The sequence below is a fragment of the Dermochelys coriacea genome, chromosome 6, assembly GCF_009764565.3.
Source record: "Dermochelys coriacea isolate rDerCor1 chromosome 6, rDerCor1.pri.v4, whole genome shotgun sequence".
NCBI classification, from domain to species: Eukaryota; Metazoa; Chordata; order Testudines; family Dermochelyidae; genus Dermochelys; species Dermochelys coriacea.
In genome coordinates, this window is record NC_050073.1 from 43,527,431 (window position 1) to 43,551,810 (window position 24,380).

At 39.8% G+C, this 24,380-nt stretch overlaps 1 protein-coding gene and 1 long non-coding RNA gene across 10 annotated transcripts in view; one reads left to right on the forward strand and one right to left on the reverse strand.

Annotated features, from left to right (window-relative positions):
• The window catches only part of LOC122460654, a 23,480-nt gene extending 21,078 nt beyond the window's left edge, over window positions 1-2,402 (reverse strand). The window contains exon 1 of the long non-coding RNA XR_006282099.1: window positions 2,180-2,402. This is a non-coding gene — a long non-coding RNA (uncharacterized LOC122460654). The remainder of the gene's footprint in view (window positions 1-2,179) is intronic.
• On the forward strand, window positions 2,117-22,772 carry E2F8 (E2F transcription factor 8). 9 transcript variants are annotated; one of them, XM_038404534.2, is made up of 14 exons: window positions 2,117-2,253; window positions 2,781-2,913; window positions 5,135-5,407; window positions 5,854-6,010; window positions 6,652-6,954; window positions 7,220-7,381; window positions 10,345-10,482; window positions 10,703-10,915; window positions 12,561-12,648; window positions 12,917-13,442; window positions 15,611-15,829; window positions 18,904-19,036; window positions 19,508-19,899; window positions 21,991-22,772. In XM_038404534.2, exons 2-14 carry the CDS (start codon window positions 2,833-2,835, stop codon window positions 22,177-22,179), a joined length of 2,874 nt encoding a protein of 957 aa, XP_038260462.1. In that variant the 5' UTR covers window positions 2,117-2,253; window positions 2,781-2,832; the 3' UTR covers window positions 22,180-22,772. The 9 variants fall into 9 exon arrangements, with proteins under 9 accessions (XP_038260462.1, XP_038260464.1, XP_038260465.1 ...); XM_038404536.2 differs by having other exon boundaries at window positions 12,564-12,648; XM_038404537.2 differs by having other exon boundaries at window positions 2,220-2,253; window positions 2,781-3,356.
• The last annotated feature ends 1,608 nt before the right edge of the window (window positions 22,773-24,380 follow it).

A 24,380-nucleotide genomic window follows, 5' to 3' on the forward strand; every position in this document is an offset into this window, starting at 1 on the left:
GGCATCACTCTCATCATCACAATTACCTTGTTAAAAAGCCCACCATTTCTTAAATGTTAGAATACTATTTATGTATGTTACACATCACATCATCCATGCAATAACCTTGGCTAGTAAATCATGTAGGAACTGTCTTGCAGATCACCTTCTACCCCAAAAGCAAATATATCAGAATTATAGTCCTATATTTGTTGACTAGAGACAAATCAAATTAATCCTACCACAGGGATCGGGGAGGGGGCGATTCTCTGAGCCCCACTGGTCCCAATTTATATCACTTCAACTTTCAGTCACTGATGTGAAGATATGCATTGAATGAGGATAGGATTATCTGCTGGCTTGGGTTATGTGGATTGCAATACTCCATAGAGTTAGTTGATCTTCACTTTGAATTTCTAGGCTTTCAAATGACTACATTGTTTTATTTAGTTTGAGCAAACATTAACTATTTAAAGATTTTAAAAAAATCTTTAATGTTCACAACCCTAGCTCCAGTTTAATGAAGCATTTTGTCTGGGATACAACTTTTAAACAGAAATATCAATCAGTACAGCTTGCAAACTGAAAATAATACTGTAAGGCCTGCATTCTCAATAGTACATAATATAGCCAATCTGGATACCAGACAGACAATTCTTGCATCCTTATCTCAAGGAAAGAAGTCCCTTTTCCCACAAAGTAAATAATTAGTTATTCATTTCCACAATAAATAGCATAATCAGTGAGTTATTAAATTCTTTCTGTAAATGCTTTTGCTGGCGGTGGCAGTTAGAGAACCAGCTAAATAGGCACATGAAGGAAAAATATCCCTCTTGTCTGAACCCATTTTCAAAAACAGGTTCAGCTAATACCAGTTAATCAGGTTTCTCTTGGGCAATGTTTTCTGCATTTTTTTTTTTGGGCGCGATGGATGATAAGCATGTCTAACCCCTATAAACAAATTTTTGAGAAGATTTAAATTTCTCTAACTTTTTTCCTAATGTAAAGTTGGTGCCTAGAGACCGCAAGAGATCAGGGCCCTGCAAATAGATTTAGATGTTAAGATTTATAGCACAAAGAGAATAGGAAAGATGATAAATGGCATTAAAAATGTAGTTTAAAAGCTTAATCCTGCAAGCCCTGTTCACAAAGAATTTAAATCAATGCAAAAACTGCATGTGAAAGAATTACAGGAGTCAGAAGCAGGTCCTGAAAGAGGAAAAATAGTCACACAGATCCAACCAAACACAGTGTGGAACAGTGATGTACTAGAATTGACCAGAGGAAAACAGCAATGAAATTATTGGTAGGTAATTTTAAAAAATCTCCCAGAGAATACAAGAACTCAAACAAATGGATATAATAAACCTGCATAGACCCCAACATCCAGGTGCTACAGAATGTTACTGGCACTCAGAAAAGAAAAACTCCACTAAAGCAAGTGCTGAGCCCTTTGCAGGTTTACCACACTAATACTCTTTTGTAGTATTCAAATCTTTGTATCTTATTACATGTTTAAATGTTATTCTTCATTTAGGAAGAAAGAAAGGTAGGACAATATGAAGTAGGACCAGGTAAATTGAAAATACATATTGTCTTGCAAAACAGTATCACATGAATGAACCAGTAACATCCGCCCACGCATCCAAAGGGACCGAGGTAATAAGCACAATTCGCACAAACGCAAAGGAGGATTGCCATTTAAACACTCATTTGAACTTCTCCATTTACACACGCGCGGGGAGACTTGCTTCATTAGTACACCCCTTCCGTGTGCACACATAGCTGGGGTGAAAGGCAGGACTCCCCCTGCATTTACACGGATACCCAGATTGGGGGAAGACACTCCCTTATTTGCACTAGCACCTAAGAGAAGAGGGTCCCACCGACTTGCACACACATTGGGGGTGTGGACGGAAGAGAAACAGGTGTTCCCCCAGGATTTTCAAGCACACCCACCCATCCCCCCGATTTGTTGCACACCCGCCCACTTCCCGCGCCCCGCACCCGCCAAACTTCAGGCTAAGAAACTTTCCCCAGTTCGGCGGTCAGGAGTGGGCGCGGCAGAGAGGGCCCCGAGCTGTGATTGGCTGGGCGGGCAGGGCCCGGACTGTGATTGGCTGGGCTCTGTTCCTCCCCCCCGCCTCAGGAGGGTGGGGAGCGTTCTCTGGGTAAGCAAGCGACGGAGCGTCTCTCTTACAGCGGGTTAAATTCAAATCGGCAGCGAGCGGCACCGGCAGCTAGAGCGGGGCTCGCCCTGCAGCCTCCGCACAGGTAGGTGCGGGCCTCCTCTCCGGTCAGGCGGTCCCTGCGAGATCCCAGCTGGGCCTCGCTCCGGAGCAGGTGGGGCGCAGCCCATCTAGACCTAGCGGGGCTGGCTCCTGAGGGGCGCGGGGCGAGTGGCGCCAAACGTTTAAACCGGATCCCGGAAGAGTCTCGCCCATTCCCCAGCAGCCAATCAGCGCGGCGCCCTGCTGGCTGCTGCTGTGTGATTGGTGCGTGTCCGGGCGGGGGTCCGAGGTGGGGCCGGGGGAGCAGTTGGGGCTCGCGGGGCGGCGGGCCCAGCCGAGCTGCGTGAGGCGATCCCGGAGCCCGTCCCCTCCCCCGCGCGGGGCTCGCTGTGCCGGTGACGCGGGGCTCTGCCGGGGGACGTTGGCAGGTGCCGGGCGCCCCGCGCCGACGGGCCCGTCCCGAATCTCCTGTCGGGCCGGGCTCCGCTCGGTACTTACCGGCTGCTGGTCTCAGCCCAGCGTCGTGCCCTCGCCTGCCCGCCTCACCCGCTGGTGCGTCCCCCTCCCCAGGGCTTGTCCGTGCTGAAATGCCATCGCCGCTGCCCAGAGCCCCGCGCCTCCGATGACTTTGCGCAGCCCGGCTGGCCGAGGAGCGGTGAGCGGACCCCGAGAGCCCGGGGGTGAAATGGGGACCGAAGAGAAGGTACTTCGCGAGTCTGACGCCGCGCTGGCATAGCTACGCTACAGAATTAGGTTGACCTCAGTTACGTGGGCATCCAGCTGCCACAGCCATTGCATCACTTGCGTGTGTCCTCTCAAGGCTCCTGGGGCGGGTGGTGTGCGTCCCCACCAGGAGTGGTTGTACTGTCAGTGTGGGGCTGGTGGGACAGCTGCTGAAAGCCAGTAACAGGTGGCGTAAGTAAGGGAGCCCTGTCGACCTAACTGCATTGACTCTAGGAGCTTGTCTGCGCTACCGGCTGGATCCGCAGGCAGCAATCGATCCAGCGGAGGTCAATTTATCGCATGTAGGATATTGACCCTTGAGCACTCTCCCGTCGACTCCGGTACTCCACCAGACCGAGAAGCTTAAAAGCTGAGTCGATGGGAGACTGTACGCTGTTGACCCGATGCAGTGAAGACACTACGGTAAGTAGATCTAAGTACGTCGACTTCAGCTACGCTATTCACGTAGCTGAAGTAGCATCTCTTAGAGTGACCCTGTGTGATAGTGTAGACAAGCCCTATGCTTCTCCTGGAGGTGGAATTGTTAAGTCGGGGTAGTTACTTTGGCAGGAGTGAAATTTTAGTGTAGACACTCACATACTTGGGTTGATGTAAGCTCCTTTCCTTTACTAACTCTATAGTATAGATCAGGCCTTAGTCATGTGTTAATCCTGCCAGATGTGACTGTTTAACTGCTGGGGCTCTGTTGTAAAACCTACTATCCTATAACTATCCTGCCCCGCCATAGTGAGTCAGGCTGACATTGAGCCTCAATGGGGAGAGCAAACATGACTGTTCTGCTTGTGGTGAAGTTTTCCCTGGTATGATTCTACAGGTGACAAGAAAAATCCTGCAATTATGAATAAAACCTTTTTAAATCGCAGATCCCAGCAAACTGCAATAGCTGCATTGAACCCACTTTAGTTACTGTCCTTTTTTCCTAAGATTTTGCTACTGAAACTAAGCAATTGAATTTATATTGAATGTATTCCAAGCTGTGTGTGTTGAACACCTTTAAAGTGGGTAAAACTTCACTGAATGGAGGGTTTACAGGGCTAGGCCCAAAATGTATTGTGTTGTGGGATTTTTTTTAACCAATTCCATATATTCGTGTGTTGTCAACTAAAATAACAGCTGTCTGAATAACTTTATTTTAAAGTGTCTGGAACAAAACAGAAAATTGGTGGCAGGTGTGATAGGTCTTTAACGTTTATAGTATTGTAGTGACAAAAAGGCCCAGTTAAAATGGAGCCCCGTTTTCCTAGGTATCTCAAATACACATAGAAGAAACAATACACAGCTTGAAATGTAAAGATGGAGCTATATGCATGTTACATGTTATTTGCAGTTATACAAAAGTGATAAGTAAATGTCTCAAGCATTAACCCAGGAGAACCTTTCATTGGACGTCAGAGTTAGTATTTGATTTTTTTGCTTTTTCCCTGATATGAGGCATTCCATCCTGCAGCAAGAGTCAGCTCACAGTGGTGCAACAGATTTTAAATTTGCCATATGACTCATTTCTCATAGCAAGAAGATCGGCCCTGTGCTGGAAACTCACTAGCTTTATTTATCAAAAAAGGAGGCGGCTTTTTCCTATGAAATGGTGAACATCTAAACAAGCATGCCCATTCCTTAGCATGGCCTGCTATAAGCAAAAGCAATACAAGTCACTGTGTCAGTAATTCATGGCCCTTATTTTTTGTCTTTTCCTTTTACTGGTAGTTACCCCCACCCTACCCCTCTTCAGTGAAAGGGATAACCGGCAGCTTGATGGGGGGCCTCAGACATTGTTCATCAACGGTAATATTTAACATTTATCAGACAATCCTTGGCATTATTGCCCCCCCCAAAATGGGCAAACTAGCGTTTTTGCGTTGGATTAACAGTCAATCTGAGTTTTATTTTAAATTCTTTTTTTGTTGTTGTTTTTTACTTGATGCAAGCAGGAAAATGCCATATTGCATGCTATAAACCCAGGGTCAATGTAGCAGACTTTATTCAGCCAAGACTTCATTGGCTTAATACAAGTCTTAACTTGAGTAAAGACTTCAAAGTTTGTCCATCGACTACTCTAGAGAATAAACAGATCGGTAGTTGACTAGAATAAAGAACAGTATTGGAGTGTAGTTTTATATATGACATTATTTTGATTTTATGAGAGAGAATTTTATTTACTTCATTTATTTATTTTTGTGCAGGAAAATCACTCTTCTGAGCCACAAAAAAGCATATTGAAAACCCCTCTGAAACAGTCAGCTACCTCATATTCAGTATTAACGGAAATCCAGCCTGATTCTGGACCTCTGACAACACCCCCTAAATCTAAGGAAGTTCCTCATGGAGATCCATGGACACCCACTGCTAACCTTAAAATATTGATCAGCGCGGCTAGTCCTGAGATTAGAAACAGAGAACAAAAAAAGGGACTTTTTGACAGAAGTGAAATCATAGAGGCAAAACACTGTTTACATGTATGTTGTAAAGATTTTTGTAAATTAAACTGGGGGTTGCCTATTGTCTTGATGCAAGTCTAGATACTAGATTTTTTTCTTTTTTAAAAGATATACTTTAATTCAAAAGGAATTATTCTGGGGAAGTTCTATGTTATACTGGAAGTCAGACTAGATGATCACAATGGTATCTTCTGGCCCAGGAATCTGTATTTGTTCAGTATTGAAAACTTTAACATATACCACCTTGTTTGTTTAGATTTTAATTCTGGAATATTAGCTATTTATGATACCATTTTAATTGTTAGACATAGCAAACACTGCTAGTTTTATTATTTTGAGGCTCACCAGTTGTTGAGGATAAGGAACTTGGTATTGTTCATCAGTCCCAGATGCTGGCAATAAATCTGTCAAACTTAACATTTTTACGTAAAACATTAAATTCCGGTTTCCTTGTTTCTGTGCAGGAGCATTTATCAGGAGATGAATATGAGAAATCTCAACCAAGCCGTAAAGAGAAAAGTCTAGGATTATTGTGTCACAAATTTTTAGCTCGATATCCTAATTACCCCAGCACTGCAGAGAACAGTGATATTTGCCTTGATGAAGTAGCAGAAGAGCTTAGTAAGTCTGTGCCTGTACTAGTGTTTATGATTGGGAATATGTACTGACCTGTTCCTATGAATATGCTGGTAAAGCCAGCATCTCATTTTTGGTGTGTATTTTCACAGTTAAATTATGAAAACTTTTGCAAACTCAAACTAATTTTATTTAGTTCGTTTTTTGTTTTTGTTTTTTTTAAGAAAAGAAAAATCCTTCATTTCTATAACGATCCTTTTCTAAGTTTGAAATGGAAATCTGTTTCTTTAACAAAATTGTTATTCCTCTGTACATACTATCTTATTTTGGAACGTTTTTAAGAAAAAGAACTTTAAATTTATATATTATATAGAACATATAAATAATTATCACAACTACTGGAAATAACTTGAGTCCAATTTTTGGTTCTCCAAATTATGAGTATGATCAGTGATTGGGATGGGTGGGAAATGGGGCGGTTCTCTAGCTGCACCCACAATTTAAGCCTTGCCCAAATGTGACATCAAAATAAGATGTGATTTGGTGTAGACTATGTAGATTAACAGAATATGATAGTTCCTTAAATCACCATGCTGGATAAACCAATTTAAAGAAACATATGCTAAGAACAATACTACATGATCCAAATTTTAAGATTAATGTGTTAATATTCTTCCTTCTTATAGATGTTGAACGTAGACGCATATATGATATTGTGAACGTGCTAGAGAGCCTGCATATGGTGAGCCGCCTTGCCAAAAACAGATACGCTTGGTATGGGCGTCATAATCTCAACAGAACACTGCAGACTTTGAAAAAAGTTGGTGAAGAGAACAAATATACACAACAAATTGAGATGATCAAGAAGAGAGAGTATGAGTTTGAGTTAGATGGTGACAAAAATGAGGAGATGGCGACAAAACCTGTTGGCCCAAATGAGCATTCAGAAATGTGTTTTGTTGAACTCCCAGGGATGGAATTTCGGGCAGGTAATGATTTTTTATTAATGCCAGGAAGAGAATACATCTGTAATTAAAAATATCCAAACACAGGGAAACCAATCTCTTAAATCCTAAAGCCTGAAATGCACCAAAAGTTATGCAAAAGTGTCATTCTTTTTCAGCTCTTTTAATTAAGACCAAGATTCTTGTTGACAAACATTTTTGTTACTTAATTTCTGAAATATTTTTCAGAACTTTCATTTCAGATGGCATGTCACTTGATACATTTTAATCCTGTCTCCTTTCCGTATAGCTTCAGTAAACAGCAGGAAAGACAAGTCTTTACGAGTGATGAGTCAGAAATTTGTGATGCTGTTTCTTGTATCAACTCCTCAAATAGTGAGCCTTGAAGTTGCTGCTAAAATTTTGATTGGAGAGGACCATATAGAAGATTTAGATAAAAGCAAGTTTAAAAGTAAGTGAAATGCTGCTGGAGCTGTCTCAGTTGAGTCTGTATTTATGTAAGTTTTGTCTCTGATAATCTGTTTTTGATTTTTCTTAAATGGAGTATTTCATCTGATTTACTATTACAGCTGTTGTTTCTAGGGATTCTTGCAAACTGTAATCCTTAAACACAATGTTGCATATTGTGAAATGTAATGGAAATCTCTCTCTTCTAATAATATATTTCTAATTAAGTTATACAGGAACTAATTATAGCTTTAACACTAGGTGTCCCCAGGATCTATTTGTAGAGGGGCAATCAAAAGGGGTGGGTATGTGTGTGTATATGTATGTATAGATATATCGATAGATATCTATAAAGACTTGAACAAAGCCCTACCAAAATCACGGTCCACATTGGTCACTTTCATAGCCGGGGGTTTTAAATTGGTCACTTTCACATTTTCAGATGTTTACATCTGAAATTTCATGGTGCATCATGGGGGTCCTGAACCAAAAGGGAGGTGCGGGGGGGATCACAAGGCTATTGTAGGGGAACATGGGATTGCCACCCTTACTTCTGCCCTGCTGCTGGCGGGGGTGCTGCCTTCAGAGCTGGGCAGCCAGAGAGGAAGGCAGCTGGCTGGGTCTCCAGCTGTAAAGCCACTGCCAGCCGCAGCACAGAAGTGAAGGTCGTAGGATATGGGTTACCATGTGTCCGGTTTTCTTGCGGTCTCCCTGTCAAGGTTCCTTCCACACTCTGAATTCTGGGATATAGATTTGGGGACCTGCATGAAAGACCCCCTAAGCTTATTCTTACCAGTTTAGATTAAAAACTTCCCCAATGTACAAACTTTGCCTTGTCCTTGAATCTTATGCTGCCAACACCAAGTGTGTTAAACAAAGAACAGGGAAAGAGTCCACTTGGAGACGTCTTCCCCCAAAATATCCTCCCAAGCCCTACACCCCCTATCCTGGGGAAGGCTTGATAAAAATCCTCACCAATTTGTACAGGTGAACACAGACTCAAACCCTTGGATCTTAAGAACATTGACAAATCAATCAGGTTCTTAAAAGAAGAATTTTAATTAAAGAAAAGGTAAAAGAATCACCTCTGTAAAATCAGGATGGTAACTACCTTACAAGGTAATCAGATTCAAAACATAGAGAATCCCTCTAGGCAAAACCTTAAGTTACAAAAAGACACAAAAACAGGAATATACGTTCCATTCAGCACAGCGTATTTTACCATGCATTAAACAAAAAGGAAATCTAATGCATTTCTAGCTAGATTACTTACTAACTAACAGGAGTTGTAAGGCTGCACTCCTGATCTGTTCCTGGCAAAAGCATCACGCAGACAGAGAGAACCTTTTGTTTCTTCCCCCCCCCCTCCCGATTTGAAAGTATCTTGTCTCCTCATTGGTCATTTTGGTCAGATGCCAGCGAGGTTATCTTAGCTTCTTAACCCTTTACAGGTAAAAGGGTTTTGTCTCTGGCCAGGAGGGATTTTATAGCACTGTATATAGAAAGGTGGTTACCCTTCCCTTTATTTTTATTACACTCCTGCTGGAGTTGGGGGGCGGGGTGAGACAGCAGGAGCTGCAGCCTCTCTGTGCAGGGAGGCAACAATTGAAACTGCGGACCTTTCTGCAGCTGGGGGAGATCCTGGAGGTGGGTCTGACCTACCCTGGGAGCACCGCCGCAGGGGAAGAGGAAGTCTCATCCCTCCCATCCCCAGCTGGGACTAGCAGCTGGAGCCCTCCCCAGAGGAAGAGCCCCTAGCTGCACACCAGATTTCATGGGGAGATCAGAGGACCGTGAAGGTCCATGATGCATTTTTTCACAGCTGTGAATTTGGTAGGGCCCTAATTATGAAGTGACATCATCATGTTGCTTATTGGTAACTGTCTTTTTCATGATGAAACATTTTTTTTGTTTCCCCCACTATCTGTCACAAAGATTTGAGTGTCCCTGCACTAGACAAGTCTTCATTTTGGTCATGTAGCTCTGTTGGTTGAAATCTAGAGAGATTTCTAGAAGTCCAGGCAGTCGTTAATCTCATTGGAGGAAGTGGAATTTAAAATGTTTTCTCTGTCAGCTCTAAGTCTGTGTATACACTAATAGTTCATATCTCCTTAATTGTGATTTTATTTGTAAAGCCTCCATCTTACTATTGATTCACAGACAAAACTCGCATTGGCTTTTGTGCGAATTGTGCACGTGGAGTAATGACAGGATCAGGTCTCAGTAGTGTCAATTAGTAGTTTCCTTTCCGCTGCATCATGTTAAAATTATTAGGATCTGTGTGATTTTTCTTTCTCCCCCCAGGAACTGGTGTGTCTGACAAAAAGCATTCCAAGGGCCTTGGTTATATTCAGGGAGATAGTTACGTTTACAAAAAGATACTAATGTATTACCACACTCTTGATTAACAAGGATAGCCCTGAATTTTGTGGATGATTTGCCAGGTTTTTTTTTTCAGTGGGAGAAACTTGGCCTGAACATGTTCTGGTTGAAGTCAGGCTCTTTGGTGATAGTTCAATTGGTTTTTAAAATTTGCAGCTAGTGGTGGTATCTGAAACTATTAATCAGGATATGGTGGCGTATTGAAAGATTCTGCAGGTGAATGATGAATCCAGTGTATTTTAGGATATTTCTGTTCCTCCTCCCACCTATTTCTAGTTGCTGGCTTTCAGTGTAAGGTTTCTCCACATTTCCACAATATAGAGGCCCAGGTATTAAAAAAAGCTTGGTTGAAGACTAAATTGTTCTTAAAGAATCCAAAACAGAGTTTCTCATATGAGTGACTGCAATCTGGCTCCAATAACCTCAGCTGTTGCTTTGGATTGTGTAACATAAATACAAGAGCATGTTCGGGGATTGGGAAGCATCTTTAGCCTAATGTGAAATAAGTATGACTTAAAGTGTGCTTCTAATGAACCCAGAAATGCTATACAGAATTCATTAACTAACATATTTGTTTTATTTCAGCCAAAATTAGGAGACTGTATGACATAGCTAATGTTCTCAGTAGTCTCGAACTTATCAAGAAGGTTCACGTTACAGAGGAAAGAGGCAGAAAGCCAGCATTCAAATGGACAGGACCAGAGGTTTTACCAGGCATTCAAGGTAGGTGTACTACTTAGCTTTCTTTCTGCTGTCCCAATTGGCATGAATTGCAGTTTTTACCCTTGAAAAGCTTAGACCAAAAGACAGTTTAATTTTTCTCTAAAGGATCTTTTTTCCAGTTTGTCAAATAATTCCTGCACTCTAATCACCAAACAAATATTAAAAGAACTGTTTTATTGTTCAGGTTATATATGATATTATTTTACATTTTCTGTTTTAGATACAAAACCTGTAACTACTACCACTTCCTTGGTTCCATCTAATTCTGCAAAATCTAAATCTCCCAAAGAGCAGTGTTCAAAAAATCTCTTCCCTTTAAGAGGCAAGCAGAGCTTCACTCGGCATCCATCTCTAATAAAGCTAGTAAAAACTATAGAAAGTGACCGGAGGAAGATCCATTCTGCTCCAAGCAGCCCCAGCAAGACAAGCACAAGTATGTAGTTGAAAAGCAAACTATTGTATCTTACTCTGGATAGGCTGTTAGACAGACAAGGTGGGTGAGAGAGAGAGAGAGTTCAGATAGTTCAATCTTAGTTCTGCCATGAGTGTAGGGGACGAGACTAGATGACCTCTCGAGGTCCCTTCCAGTCCTATGATACTGTATTTAACTGTGCCTCTCTGAGTACCTTCCTCAGGTCTGGGAAAGAGCTCTGTGTAGCTCGAAAGCTTGTCTCTCCCACCAACAGAAGTTGGTCCAATAGAAGATATTACCTCACCTACCTTGTTTTTCTAATATCCTGAGATTAACACAGCTACAACAACAGTGCATACAACAATGGATATGCTATTAACATATTGTATAGGATCTCTTGTTAAATAGACATTGATATTTAACCTCTTCAGGCATGCTTGAAATATAAACACAAGTTCTGGTTGACTGATACTGTCAAAAACGGGCATAATGGGGGCCAACAGAGAAGTTTGGCACTTAGTAATATATGTACAGTATTTTACATCTGAGGTCAGAGAAGATCGAAGGACAGATTCCAAGTGCTTTGTCTTCTGAAGCTAATCCATATAACAAAATATAGGAAGCTGTTCCCTCTTTGATGGACCCAAATCTTGACCTGGTGTCAGTAGGTGTAACAATAGAGTTGCAGCCATTTTACTCCAGGTCTAAATTTGGTTCACTATTTATAATTGCCTGCTCCTGTTACTAGGAGTTACATAGCTTGTGTGCTTTCACAAGTATTTTTTTATTAAAGAAGAAAATGAATTATTACATTCATACTTATTACATACATTTATAGTACATTCATACATATTGCATACATTTATAGTGTTGTGTTTAATAGCCTTAAGTATTCTGTTAGGAAAATGTTCTATGAATATACATACTAGACCTTTCTTTGCACTGGCTAGGTTTGGCACAATTAGATTTTTATATTTTTATAACTTCAACCGATAATATTGATCATTTTTAAGCAGCCTTTGCTATTTTTATCTATTTTAAATTTTCTCATTGGGGGGAAACTCTGGGGAGCCAGAGAATTATTATTTAATTATAGTAGATGTTGAAATTCAAACAGTTAAAGCTTTATAACCTTTAAAACACATATTGTCAACATCACGTGTCAAAATATACAAACTCTAAATGTCCTTAAATCAAATTCTAAGTTCTCAAGTAGCATTTTTCTTTCTTTGCCTATCTGTACATTTCAATTATGGATGGAAATATTTTATGTCAGCGAAACTAACGTTTTCTGACATTTATTGATTAAAAATCCAATCCTGTCAAGCCTAACTATGGTGCAACCCATCTGAAAGGGCCACATTTAAAGTTGAGATGACCATTTATTCTTCATGTAAATGCAGTTCTTGGGCTCAGAGTCTGCCAGCCAAAGTATTTAATTAGTGCCTTATGTTGTCTTTTGTGGATTGTTCTCTACAAAGAACAGAACTGAGGCCACCAACTTAAGCCACTATCCAACTGACATATCCAACCTGAACTGTAACTGAATGGCAATATGGAGATGAAAGGCCCTGTTACTAAACACTTAAACCATGCAAACTGTATAAATAGGTATTCGTAAAAGTGAATCCAACTTCTATTTATGGTTTTTTTTTCCCCCCTGAAGCAGATGATAATCAAAATTCATCATCCTTGCCAAGTAAAATGGCTCAGCTTGCAGCAATTTGTAAACAGCAGTTAGAAGGACAATCAAGGTATGTTTACACTAGTGTTATAGCGGGAAGCTTATTTCAACATTGGGCCAACAAGCTTGAGGTGTATTTAGTCAGCTATTGTGAACTAGAGTCAGCCAGTCGGTAACTGTTAAACTCAATAATTTTCAGTAGCATCGTTTTCACTTTATTTAATGGATGGAGTAATGAAAATTGCATCAGGTTACTCTATTTTTCTGTGTCATGACATAAAATGACCAGGGCACTTTTGAATGTATTTAAGTGTGTGTTTCTGTTTTTTCCTTTTTAGAGAATTAAAGATGAAATTGACAAGATCTACCTTAGAATGTAAATTGACCTCTAGTGATGAATCTCTTCTGAAATGTGAACCTAATACTACATCATCCTGTCAAACTCCATCTCTTGTTCAGCCATTGGGGGTCCTGCCTCTTATCCACAATGCAGTTTCCCCTGTAATGCTACCTCAAACCCATTCTGCTATTTCATATGCAATATATTTGCATCCTTCCCAAGCCCAGACTGTGACTACATACAGCCCAAGTTTTACATTACAGTCTGTGCCCTGTCCCAATGTGCCTGGAACTAAAAGTGTTTTCGATGCTAATTCAAAAATACTATTTAATCAAATGACCATTGAAGAGGGGGACAGTAATACAGGTGAAGGTGATGCTGGGAACCTGATGGCTAAAGAGAGACAAGTTACAAAAATTGAGTTTATACCAGAGAAGTGCCTTAAAAGATCTCAAGCATTACAGGAGAACAGTTCCATTAAAAAATGTAGAAGTGATGAGAAAAGTCTTGAAGATGTTTATACAGTAAGTAATATAAGAAAAGGTATAGTTTTTTACTTTAATATTGTAGTGTGATGACCTACTGTTACAAAGTGCTTGGGATCCTAGTAGAAGCCATAAATAAATGCATTGTATAGAATATGGTTTCAAGAGCAATCATGGAAACTCTTAATCCTTTGGTTGAGTTTTGTACAAATGTTCTTAAACCTTGATGGAAGTACATTGTTCTACAGGCCCATCACTGGTTGGCTGCACAAAGGAATATCATACCAGTCTTACGGAGTGAGTGCTTCTTCTTGTGTGAAGGTGGTGGGGAGACATAGGTGGAAAGATTGAACTGAGTTAAGGGGCTGCTCAAATTCCTGTAATTCGGATTTATGCAAATGTTAAGTGTTTGTAATAATTGTGAATAGACTTACACTTAAGGGTGAATCTTGAACTTGCCTTTTTTAACAGTGAATGTCCATCAGTCCTTTGCTCATAGTTTGCCTGGTGCTTGGAAAACATTCAGATATAATATATAATTCTGTCAATCAAAGCATATCTTTGCAAGGCTGAACCTTGAATCAGGTTGTCTCTTTTAAAAAATAAAAAAATAAAAAAAAAAAATAAAAGTTTGATTCAGAAAAATAAGAACCTACCTAGAAGTGTTTACAGAGCATTTTAAAAGCATAACCAAAAACCAAATCTGGTAACTTGATTTGCTGTTTGCCAGGGGTTGTGATTCAGTCTTTCGGGAGTAGTTCAAGCACTTCTCAGCTCACACAGTGGCAGGCATTAGGTGTTGGCTTTATGGATGATGAGAGGGAAAGTGGGGATATAAAATTTTAAGTATTTGAAGGACTTTTATCTCGTGCAGGGGTAGACAAATTACGGTCCACGGGCCACATCTGACCCATCAGACCTTTTAATCCGGCCCTTGAGCTTCCGCCGGGAAGTAGGGTTGGGGGCTTGCCCCATTCCGTGCATGCCATGGTGCCGCACGGCTCCCTGGAAGCAGCCAACATGTCCTCCCTCTGGCTCCTATGCGTTGGTGCAGTCAGGCACGCTGCCCCAAGCCCCGCCCGCTGAGGCCAATGGGAGCTGTGGGGGCAGCATTTGTGGATGAGGCAGCACGCAGAACCGCCTGGCCGCACCTCCACATAGGAGCTGGAGTGGGGGACGTGGCGCTGCTTCCAGGAGCTGCTAGAGGTAAGTGCCGTCCAGAGCCTGTATCCCTGAGCCCCCTCTGCACCCCAACCCCCTGCCCCAGCCCTGATTCCCCTCCTGCCCTCCAAACTCCTTGATCCCAGCCCAGAGCCTGCTCCTGTACCCCAAACCCCTCATCCATGGCCCCACACCAGAGGCCATACTACCAGCCGGAGGGGCACCCCAACTCACTGCCCCAGCCTGGAGCCCCTTCCCACATTCTGAACTCCTCATTTCTGGCCCTACCCCAGAGCCCACAACCCCAGTTGGAGCCTTCACCCCCTCCTGCACCCCTACCCCCAATTTCATGATCATTCATGGTCCACCATATAATTTCTATACCCAGATGTGGCCCTCAGGCCAAAAAGTTTACTCACCCCTGATCTAGTGTTATTATTTCCTGACACCCTATATAATGGGCTATATACCATGAACCAAAATATTAAGAGAATAAGAAGCTGAAACGTCTTGTGCCAGATCTCTAGGTATATGTGAGCTGTGCTGGAGCTCTTGGGGACATGGATGTCTTTCTGCCCTTGTTTCTCAATCCTGGAGACCAGTTGATGACCAGTTTTGCATCCTAATGCACATTAGCAGTCCTTAGGCTGTTCTCTAAGTTGTGCTTGCTAGAACAGATCTAGATCATCAGTGCAGTGTGTTCTGATCATGCCCCTTCCCAACCATGGAACATCTAGTATGCTGGTGGGGACAAAAGTGGGTAATGTAGATCCTGCCATACTGGTACTTTAGGTTCCTACAGCGCAGAGTGATAGAGTGGGGTTTGATGCTATGGCTCCTTAAGAGGGGGTTTTTTCCAGTAGTATCCACAAAAGATTAATGAATGAAATCAGTTTTTGAGACATAAAATTAAAATATCTAATATAATGAAAGCAAATACATTATTAAAAATATATACTTCTTAATTACACCTACTGTAGATATCTAAAACCCATCTTTAAAATGTCTTTGTTTTTTTTGTCTGTATGTACTACATAATTTTTCAGGGAGATTCTCTTAAGGGTGAAAGATCATCTTCTAGAGCTGTGCACTTGGAGCCTGAAATAAATAATTTCCAAGAGGGAAGCCAGAACAAATCTGAGAAACTAGATCAAAATGTGGAATGTTGCTTTGATCATGAAAGGAGAGAAGGTCTTTCAGAAGATAAAAGCAGAGCCAGTACTACACAAGAGATGCCTGTTGCATTTGCTGTTCCTGCTCACGAGGTATACTTTTCCTCTGATTGGAGAAGTACAACTTCCCGAAGATTTATTACTTTCAGAAGCAGAAATCTATCAGTCCAAGCATACATACAGGAAACCTCTGTGATGCATTTGGTTTTCAGTCTACTCTTAAGCTCTTGTTTAAGTAGGACTCTACTGTATTAGGCACACAAACGGGAGGTAGAAAAAACTCGTCAGCAATATTTGTAATGGAGGTGGCTTATGAGGAAAGGTAAATAGAAAGGAGCATAAACACTGTCAAATTAAATGTAAAAATTTAATAAGAAAAGCCAAAAAGGAGTTTGAAGAACAGCTAAGCAAAAACTCAAAAGGTAATAACAAAATGGTTTTTTAAGTAAATCAGAAGCAGGAAGCCTGCTAAACAATCAGTGGGGCCCCTGGACGATCGAGATACAAAAGGAGCACTTAAAGACGATAAAGTCATCGCAGAGAAACTAAATGAATTCTTTGCTTCAGTCTTCATGGCTGAGGATGTTAGGGAGATTCCCAAACCTGAGCTGTATTTGTAGGTGACAAATCTGAGGAATTGTCACAGATTGAAGTGTCACTATGGGAGGTTTTGGAATTAATTGAGAAACTTAACAGTAACAAGTCACCGGGACCAGATGGCATTCACCCAAGAGTTCTGAAAAAACTCAAATGTGAAGTTGTGAAACTGTTAACTATGGTTTGTAACCTGTCCTTTAAATCAGCTACTGTACCCAATGAATGGAAGATAGCTAATGTAACGCCAATGTTTAAGAAGGGCTCTAGAGGTGATCCTGGCAATTAAGTCTAACGTCAGTACCGGGCAAATTAGTTGAAACAATAGTAAAGAATAAAATTGTCAGACACATAGAAGAACATAAATTGTTGCACAAAAGTCAGCATGGTTTCTGAAAAGGGAAATCATGTCTTACTAATCTATTAGAGTTCTTTGAAGCGGTCAACAAACATGTGGACAAGGGGGATCCAGTGGACATAGTGTACTTAGATTTCCAGAAAGGCTTTGGCAAGGTCCCTCACCAAAGGCTCTTACATAAATTAAGTTGTCATGGGATAAGAGGGAAGATCCTTTCATGGATTGAAAACTGGTTAAAAGACAGGGAACAAAGGGTAGGAATAAATAGTAAATTTTCAGAATGGAGCGGGGTAACGAGTGGTGTTCCCCAAGGGTCAGTCCTAGGACCAATCCGATTCAACTTTTTCATAAATGATCTGGAGAAAGGGGTAAACAGTGAGGTGGCAAAGTTTGCAGATGATACTAAACTGCTCGAGATAGTTAAGACCAAAGCAGACTGTGTGATTGGACAACAAAATGGCAAATGAAATTTAATGTGGAGTAATGCACATTGGAAAAAATAACCCCAACTACACATACAATAACAAGGGGGCTAATTTAGCTACGACTAATCAGGAGAAAGATCTTGGAGTCATCATGGATAGTTCTCTGAAGATGTCCACACAGTGTGCAGCGGCAGTCAAAAAAGCAAACGGGATGTTAGGAATCATTGAAAAAGGGATAGAGAATAAGATGGAGAATATCTTATTGCCCTTATATAAATCCATGGTATGCCCACATCTTGAATACTGCGTACAGTTGTGGTCCCCTCATCTCAAAAAAGATATACTGGCATTGGAAAAGGTTCAGAAAAGGGCAACTAAAATGATTTGGTATTTGGAATGGTTCCCATATGAGGAGAGATTAAAGAGGCTAGGACTTTTCAGCTTGGAAAAGAGGAGACTAAGGGGGGTTATGATAGAGGTATATAAAATCATAAGGGGTGTGGAGAAAGTGAATGAGGAAAAGTTATTTACTTGTTCCCATAATATAATATATTAGGGGCCACCAAATGAAATTAATAGGCAGCAGGTTTAAAACAAATAAAAGGAAGTTCTTCACTCAGTACACAGTCAACCTGTGGAACTCCTTGTCTGAGGAGGTTGTGAAGGCTAGGACTATAACAGGGTTTAAGAGAACTGGATAAATTCATGGAGGTTAAGTCCATTAATGGCTATTAGCCAGGATGGATAAGGAATGGTGTCCCTAACCATTGTTTGTCAGAGGGTGGAGATAGATGGCAGGAGAGAAATCACTTGATCATTACCTGTTAGGTTCACTCCCTCTGGGGCACCTGGCTTTGGCCACTGTCGTAGACAGGATACTGGACTGGATGGACCTTTGGTCTGACCCAGAATGGCCATTCTTATGTTCTAATGTTCTTATCTGATAAGTTAACTTCATTAGAAATTCTGCTGGAGGGTCTTTAATTTTCCTCTTATACTTAATTTCAAAGGTTTATTTGGTTTAGAGTAAAAGCATGTGAATTCTCACATGACTAATCCAAAAACTTCTTATAGTTCTTAACTTGTAAAATTTTTGATCAGCATAGGACAATGCTTAAATTTAATGGCATTGACATATAGTTAGATCTTGTAATTCTAAAACCTGGTTCCTTTTTAAAAAAAAAAATTATAGTATATTTCTTAATAGAATATGAAATATCTATAAACCCCTTGTCAAAATAAATGAGCAATCTACTTTTGTTTGTTTGCTTTTTCCAGCACTCCACAGTGGGTCTCATCATTAATGTGTCTGTCTGTGTCTGGGATGAGATGTGAGTTCTCCTGGCACAAACAGATTTTTATATCAAAAAGGTATTTTACTCATGGTTGGACTCTTGCATCAAAAGTCTCAGGTGACTTGAGAATGGAATGATGTTGCCATCTGAGTCCAGACTCTGGTTTGTCAAATTGTGCATTCAAAAAAACGGTCAAAGTTTGCTTTAAAAACATGTCTGGTCTAATTGGACGTTAACAGAAGTGCAGCACACTCTATTTCTTGAGGAAAGGGGGGCTTTGAATGACATAATGGAGATTGCCACCAACTAAAGATCAGTGTTTGAGGGGGTCTTGTCCAAGCCTCTGGCAGAAGTCAATCAACAGAAAAGGACGCAGCATAGGACCTAGAGTGAAAAATAAGGACTTCCTCAGGAATAAAAATTATCCCTGCAGAAACACATCATGAATATGTTTCTTATTGCACCTGTACAAAAAGATTATCCTTTCTTTCTCAGACCTTGTTTCCTTCAGGGTATATTATTCCTCTTGCTCAGTGCACGCAACATGGCAATGAGGCCATTTTTTCTAACGAGGAAAAGTCTGGGATATGTTCACTGCCACACGTGACCTACAGTTCACCCATTGCAGGTGTGTATATATACAATATATAATTATTTATATACATTTAAGTTCTCTGGTTTTGAGCATTGTGGACCAATTTCACGCAACAGAAGTCAATGAAACTATACCAGGGATGGATTTCACCCTGTAGGAGTCTCAAGGTGTATCTACAGTGCAATAAAAAACCCACAGCAGTGAGTCTCATCGCTCAGGTCAACTGATTCGGTCTTGTGGGGCCCAGGCTGCAAGGCAAAAAAACTAGCAGTGTAGAGAGTTGGGCTTGGGCTGGAGTCTGGCCTCTGAAACCCTCCCTCCTCATAGGGTTTTGGAGCCTGGGCTACAGCTCAAGCTGGGATGTCTGCACTGCTATTTTTAGCCCCCCAGCCTGAATCAGTTGACCTGGACTCTGAGACTCGTTGCCATGGGTCTTTTACTGCAGTGAAATTGTCATCTGTTAAAGGTTGATTTTTCATTTCCACTTCCATTTTTCTTTTATAGGTGTCATTCCAGTGACAGCTTCCGAATTTACAGCAGTTAATATTCCTGCTTTTCATGTCACACCCTTGAAGTTAATGGTATCACCGTCTTCAATAGCAGCTGCACCTGTAGTAAACAGCTCGTATCTTAATTCAAGCCATAGTAATCCTGTCCAAAACCCAAGCTCTTCAATTCTGAACTTTACACTACAACACTTAGGACTCATACCTGCTGGTGTGCAAGTTTCTTCAAATTCTATGCTTCAGCCAGTGCCAATCTCTCCAAAACCAGAGCATGTTAGTCCTGTTTCAGAGAATGTGAGCTTGCAACAAGAAAAAGTGTTTAAAAATGAATCGCAGATAACTGGGTATGACTTAAACGGAAAATCAGTTGCAGTAATTCCTTTACAGCAGGTAAGATAACTGTCAAATACAAGTTTTCCATCTTATTTTAAGTGTTAGATATTATTTATAGTATAGTAGTGCCCAAAAGAATCACGGAAAATTTGAGTAATGCACAATACAGATTGGTATTATTGCTAGCAGGGTGGATTGGTTTAAATCACCAGTTTTAATCATGGCTTAAATCAGCAATCAGGAAAGCTTTATTTAAATAATAGATTTTAATCTTATTTTGCATTTGTTGTGAGACTGATTCTCATTAGTTAAAACTTGTTGATTTGCAACTAAATATAGCCTTTACATGAAGTTTGGTGTGTGTTTTTTGTTTGTTTTTTTGCTAGCCAGTAGGATGCACTATATATATACATATTAAAGCTATATTGTATAGCTTAACTTGCCTTTATTCAGACTCTTAATTTTTACATTTTATTTGTTAAGAAATGGGGAATGAGATATTTCTTATTTACTATGTAATTCATTTTTGTAATTGCGATTAGTGTCCAAACTATTGGAAATTTTAAAAGTAAATTAAAAAGCACAGAAGAGCACTTTAAGTTGTTTGAAGGTAGTTTTATTTAACTAACAACAATATGTTGGAAACATAAGTAAAAAAAGTTTATCAAAGTGTATTAAAACATGTTTTGCCATTTAAAACTAACTGATCCATTAAACAAAGTATCTGTAGTTAGAGAATTGAACTGATTGTTTCTGTTCACCATGTCCCTCAAGATTTTCTAATTAGTAGATCTCATCCTCTTATATCTTTATTCATAGATTGATGAAACAGGCTTTTCTGCTTTTTCAACTCCCTAATTGGTGTCTTAATTTTGAATGAGCCAATCATTGAACTAATTTAGTTCTGTAAACTGAAATGAAGAAAATGTTCTCTCTGCACCTACAAAAGCTGGCATAGCATTTCAGTAAACTCTAGGTCCAGATGCTTAGGGGAGACTTCCAGCAGTTCAGTGGTTTGACTTCCTTTGAAACTTGGCATCATACATTACTTTTTAAATTAATTTAAATGATTTTAATATATGATTTATTTTTAAAAAATAAATTTGTATTATAACTTTAATAAAAAGAATCCTATTTAAATAAACTGTTTTTAATTTTTAATAGACTTTTATCCTCCCCGATTGCTAGAATAGATGGAGGGTTAACTCGATACCTTGGTAGGTAGGGTGGGACTAAGCCATGAGGAGTCCTCAAGAGACAGACAAGGAACTTGTTGTAGAGAACAGGGAGCCTGTTGGGGGAATGTAAAGAGTGAGGTTTAGCAAGGATCCAAGACATCTTAGCAATAGCATTTTTGAATGAACTTGAGAGGACAAGATGGCATTTATCAAGGCCAAAAAGAAATTTTCTACTTTACTTTCTTTTTCTTCCTCCTTGAACTCTTATTCCGCTCATGTTGTTATTGTTTATGTACTTGATGTTAAATGTCAGCTCCTGGTTCTACCTCAGAGATGCACTAATCCAGAGGTTGGCAACCTTTGAGAAGTGGTGTGCTGAGTCTTCATTTATTCACTCTAATTTAAGGTTTTGCATGCCAGTAATACATTTTAACGTTTTTAGAAGGTATCTTTCTATAAGTCCATAATATATAACTAAACTATTGTTGTATGTAAAGTAAATAAGGTTTTTGAACTGTTTAAGAAACTTCTTTTAAAATTAAATTAAAATGCAGAGGCCCCCAGACTGGTGGCTAGGACCCAGGCAGTGTGAGTGCCACTGAAAATCAGTTCGCGTGCCGCCTTCAACATGCGTGCCATAGGTTGCCTACTCCTGACTAATCCATGGAGTAGGATAATATTCATAGTTAATCTGAGGGCAGAATTAGTCAGCATGTTTTGCAGGACATCGTATTGCCTATGGGGTGTTCATAAATCTTTGCTCTATAAATAATACATGGGATTAGAAGGGACAAATGACACTCATAAAACAGGTATAAATACACGCTTTCCAATATACCGAGAGTGTCAGAATAGACTAGTCAGATAGTTTTTATAAAGTCTTACAAGGTTTTTGAAAATTCTAGCTGTAAGTTTCTATCTAGTTTTAAGTGTCTCTAATGAAACAAATGTTCTTTTCCTTTCCAATCAGACTACTATTCCAGTGAAACCCAAAGAGCCACAGGCAGTGACTGAAAATTTTTTCCGTACGCCTGGAGGGCCAAATGCAATTTCTAGTTTTGCTTCGTCTCCTGCAGATTCAGATGGTGCTGATGGTATTTCACGAGGAAACTTGTTTGCCCCACAAAGAAAACTTGAAGTGTCAGAGGACCAACTTTGACTGGGATGTCTGGCTGTTAAACTTGTTTTGTATATATATTTGCCAGTACAACACGTTGCATGCATCTTAGCATTGTGATTTGGAAGGTGTATACCCTGGAAATGAATTGTAAATGCATTAAGAAGTCCTCAATACTGGAAAACCCCTTATTTAGTGCTTAGGAGTAAAATTGGCTGTTTTTTATAAAAGCAAACTAATGTCCATTAATTTCTGCAAATGACTTGTTTAAAGCATTACAACCAACTATGTACCTATTGTCTGTTTTACTCTGCATAACAGAACAGAGCAAAGTAAGCTCTTTGTTATAATTTGTTGTGTACAGAAACTGAGTAAATACATAACCACACAGTATCAGTACATGTTTTGCACAATGAAAGTACTGTAAGCATGTAATATATTGTATTTTTAAATAGAAAAGGCTATAGTTAAATATTTTCTACTTCCTTTTTACTCCTACGTTCTTTCAATAATGATTTTGTAAAGTTAGTAAAAAAAAAAAGAAGAAAAGAAAGGTAATCAAGTATGTAAATTAAGAATTATTTATAATGTATTTTTAACCAATTTTTTCACATTAAATTTAAGGCTAAACTTTCCAATTTTAAGTGATAAGGGTATTGTTTAATCGAATGAAATAACCACAGTAACTTACATGTTGTATGTCAAGTAAGATCTTTTTTAAGTTGTTCTGTGGTAAGAGCTTCTCGCTATTAATTTGCTTTATAGGAAGAGGAAAATAGTATCTTTATCAGAAGGCTGATATCTTATAGATATGAGATAGACTTTTTGAAATTGCCCTCATCGTTGGCATCTGTAAATAACTGGGTGTAAATAACGGTGCCCTTTAAGTTTTGAATTCACATTAACTATTGAACTCAAAGGAAAACAGTCAAAACTGTAGAGTTTTGTATGGTTTCAGGTTCAAGCTAGGTAAACTCCTCACTAGAGCTGGTTGAAAAGTTTTCATTGGAATTATTTTTCTAACAAAACACAGCCAGTTTGCAAAACTCAAATTTTATGAGAGAATTTTGGTTTTGCTGACAATTTTTTATTCGAATTTTCCAGATGGTGTGTGGAGAAAAAAAGACAGTTCCCTGGCTCTTAGAGCTGGAGTGGGTTAGTGGAGAGGCAGAACTCCTGGGCTTTCTGCCTGTCTAGGAGGATGGGGCTCTTGTCATTGAAATTTCACAAATGGAAAAGAAGTTGGGAAGCCAAAAAAAACAAAACACCTTTTATGTAATACCCTGGGGGGAGAATAAATACAAATTTGAAGTTTTGACACCTCATCCTGCTTCAGAACAGGATCCTCTTCCCCGTGAACCTGAAGAACTTTTTGTGGACCAAACTGAAACACTATGGCTAACAATCTACTTTCTTCCTCTACTGCCCTCTGAGAAGTTTGCGACTGGACCCAAACTATAACCGGGCAATCTCCAAATTCCATAATCCACTATAAATCAGCATAACTTCTCTTGCTATTGCACAAATTTGAGAACCTGGCACAACTTTCACATAATCTGGCCTGCGTTTTGTGTGTGTAACAATCCAAAATTTATTTTTTTAATACAGTGCTGTGTCTATAACTACTGTAGCTTCTTTCACCATAGCAAATGTTTTCTTAAAATACTGGGTTATAGAAACATTGAGAGTCAAATTCTGCCTTGATTTACAGCCCACGGAGTTCCTGTTGACCTCTGTGTAAAGGAAGAATGTGGACCTGAATAAATTATCCACAAGAACCAAAATTCAAATCCAAATCTGAACTCTTCCAAAATATAAGGATGTTAGCATCAGTTTTCTGTTTTAGCCCATCAGACAACTCAGCTGGCTCGGAAAGTAGATGGCATTTGGGCCCATCTCTCTTAAAAATAACTTTAACCTGATGTGAAAGGAAAAATCTTACACTATGGAAGTTTACTGGAGGTGTAGACCTGGTTGAAAGTTTCTTCTTGTAACATATTTGTATGGTAAAAGAATTGCCCCCAGTTTAAAAATATACCTTGCTTAAATTCCCTTAGGATTCCATTCACTGATACCAAAATTATTTCCCTTCCCTCACTTTGACATAGAATTCCTAGGAGAAGGCTTTAGGTCAAAATATTCCTAACTCATTTTCTGTTTTCAGCATCTTTTGAATTGATATTTAAAATTTTCAATTTAAGCAAATCTATCCCCTATAGGTGCAGCCCCCTGTACCTGTTTGT

Excerpts from the sequence above, each read along its gene's own strand:
- E2F8 (XM_038404534.2), top strand. The coding sequence starts at position 2,833 with ATGACTTTGCGCAGCCCGGCTGGCCGAGGAGCGGTGAGCGGACCCCGA. Across the intron at positions 6,955-7,219 it reads AGGGATGGAATTTCGGGCAG|CTTCAGTAAACAGCAGGAAA; the intron begins GTAATGATTTTT and ends CTTTCCGTATAG. Across the intron at positions 15,830-18,903 it reads TTGCTGTTCCTGCTCACGAG|ACCTTGTTTCCTTCAGGGTA; the intron begins GTATACTTTTCC and ends TTTCTTTCTCAG.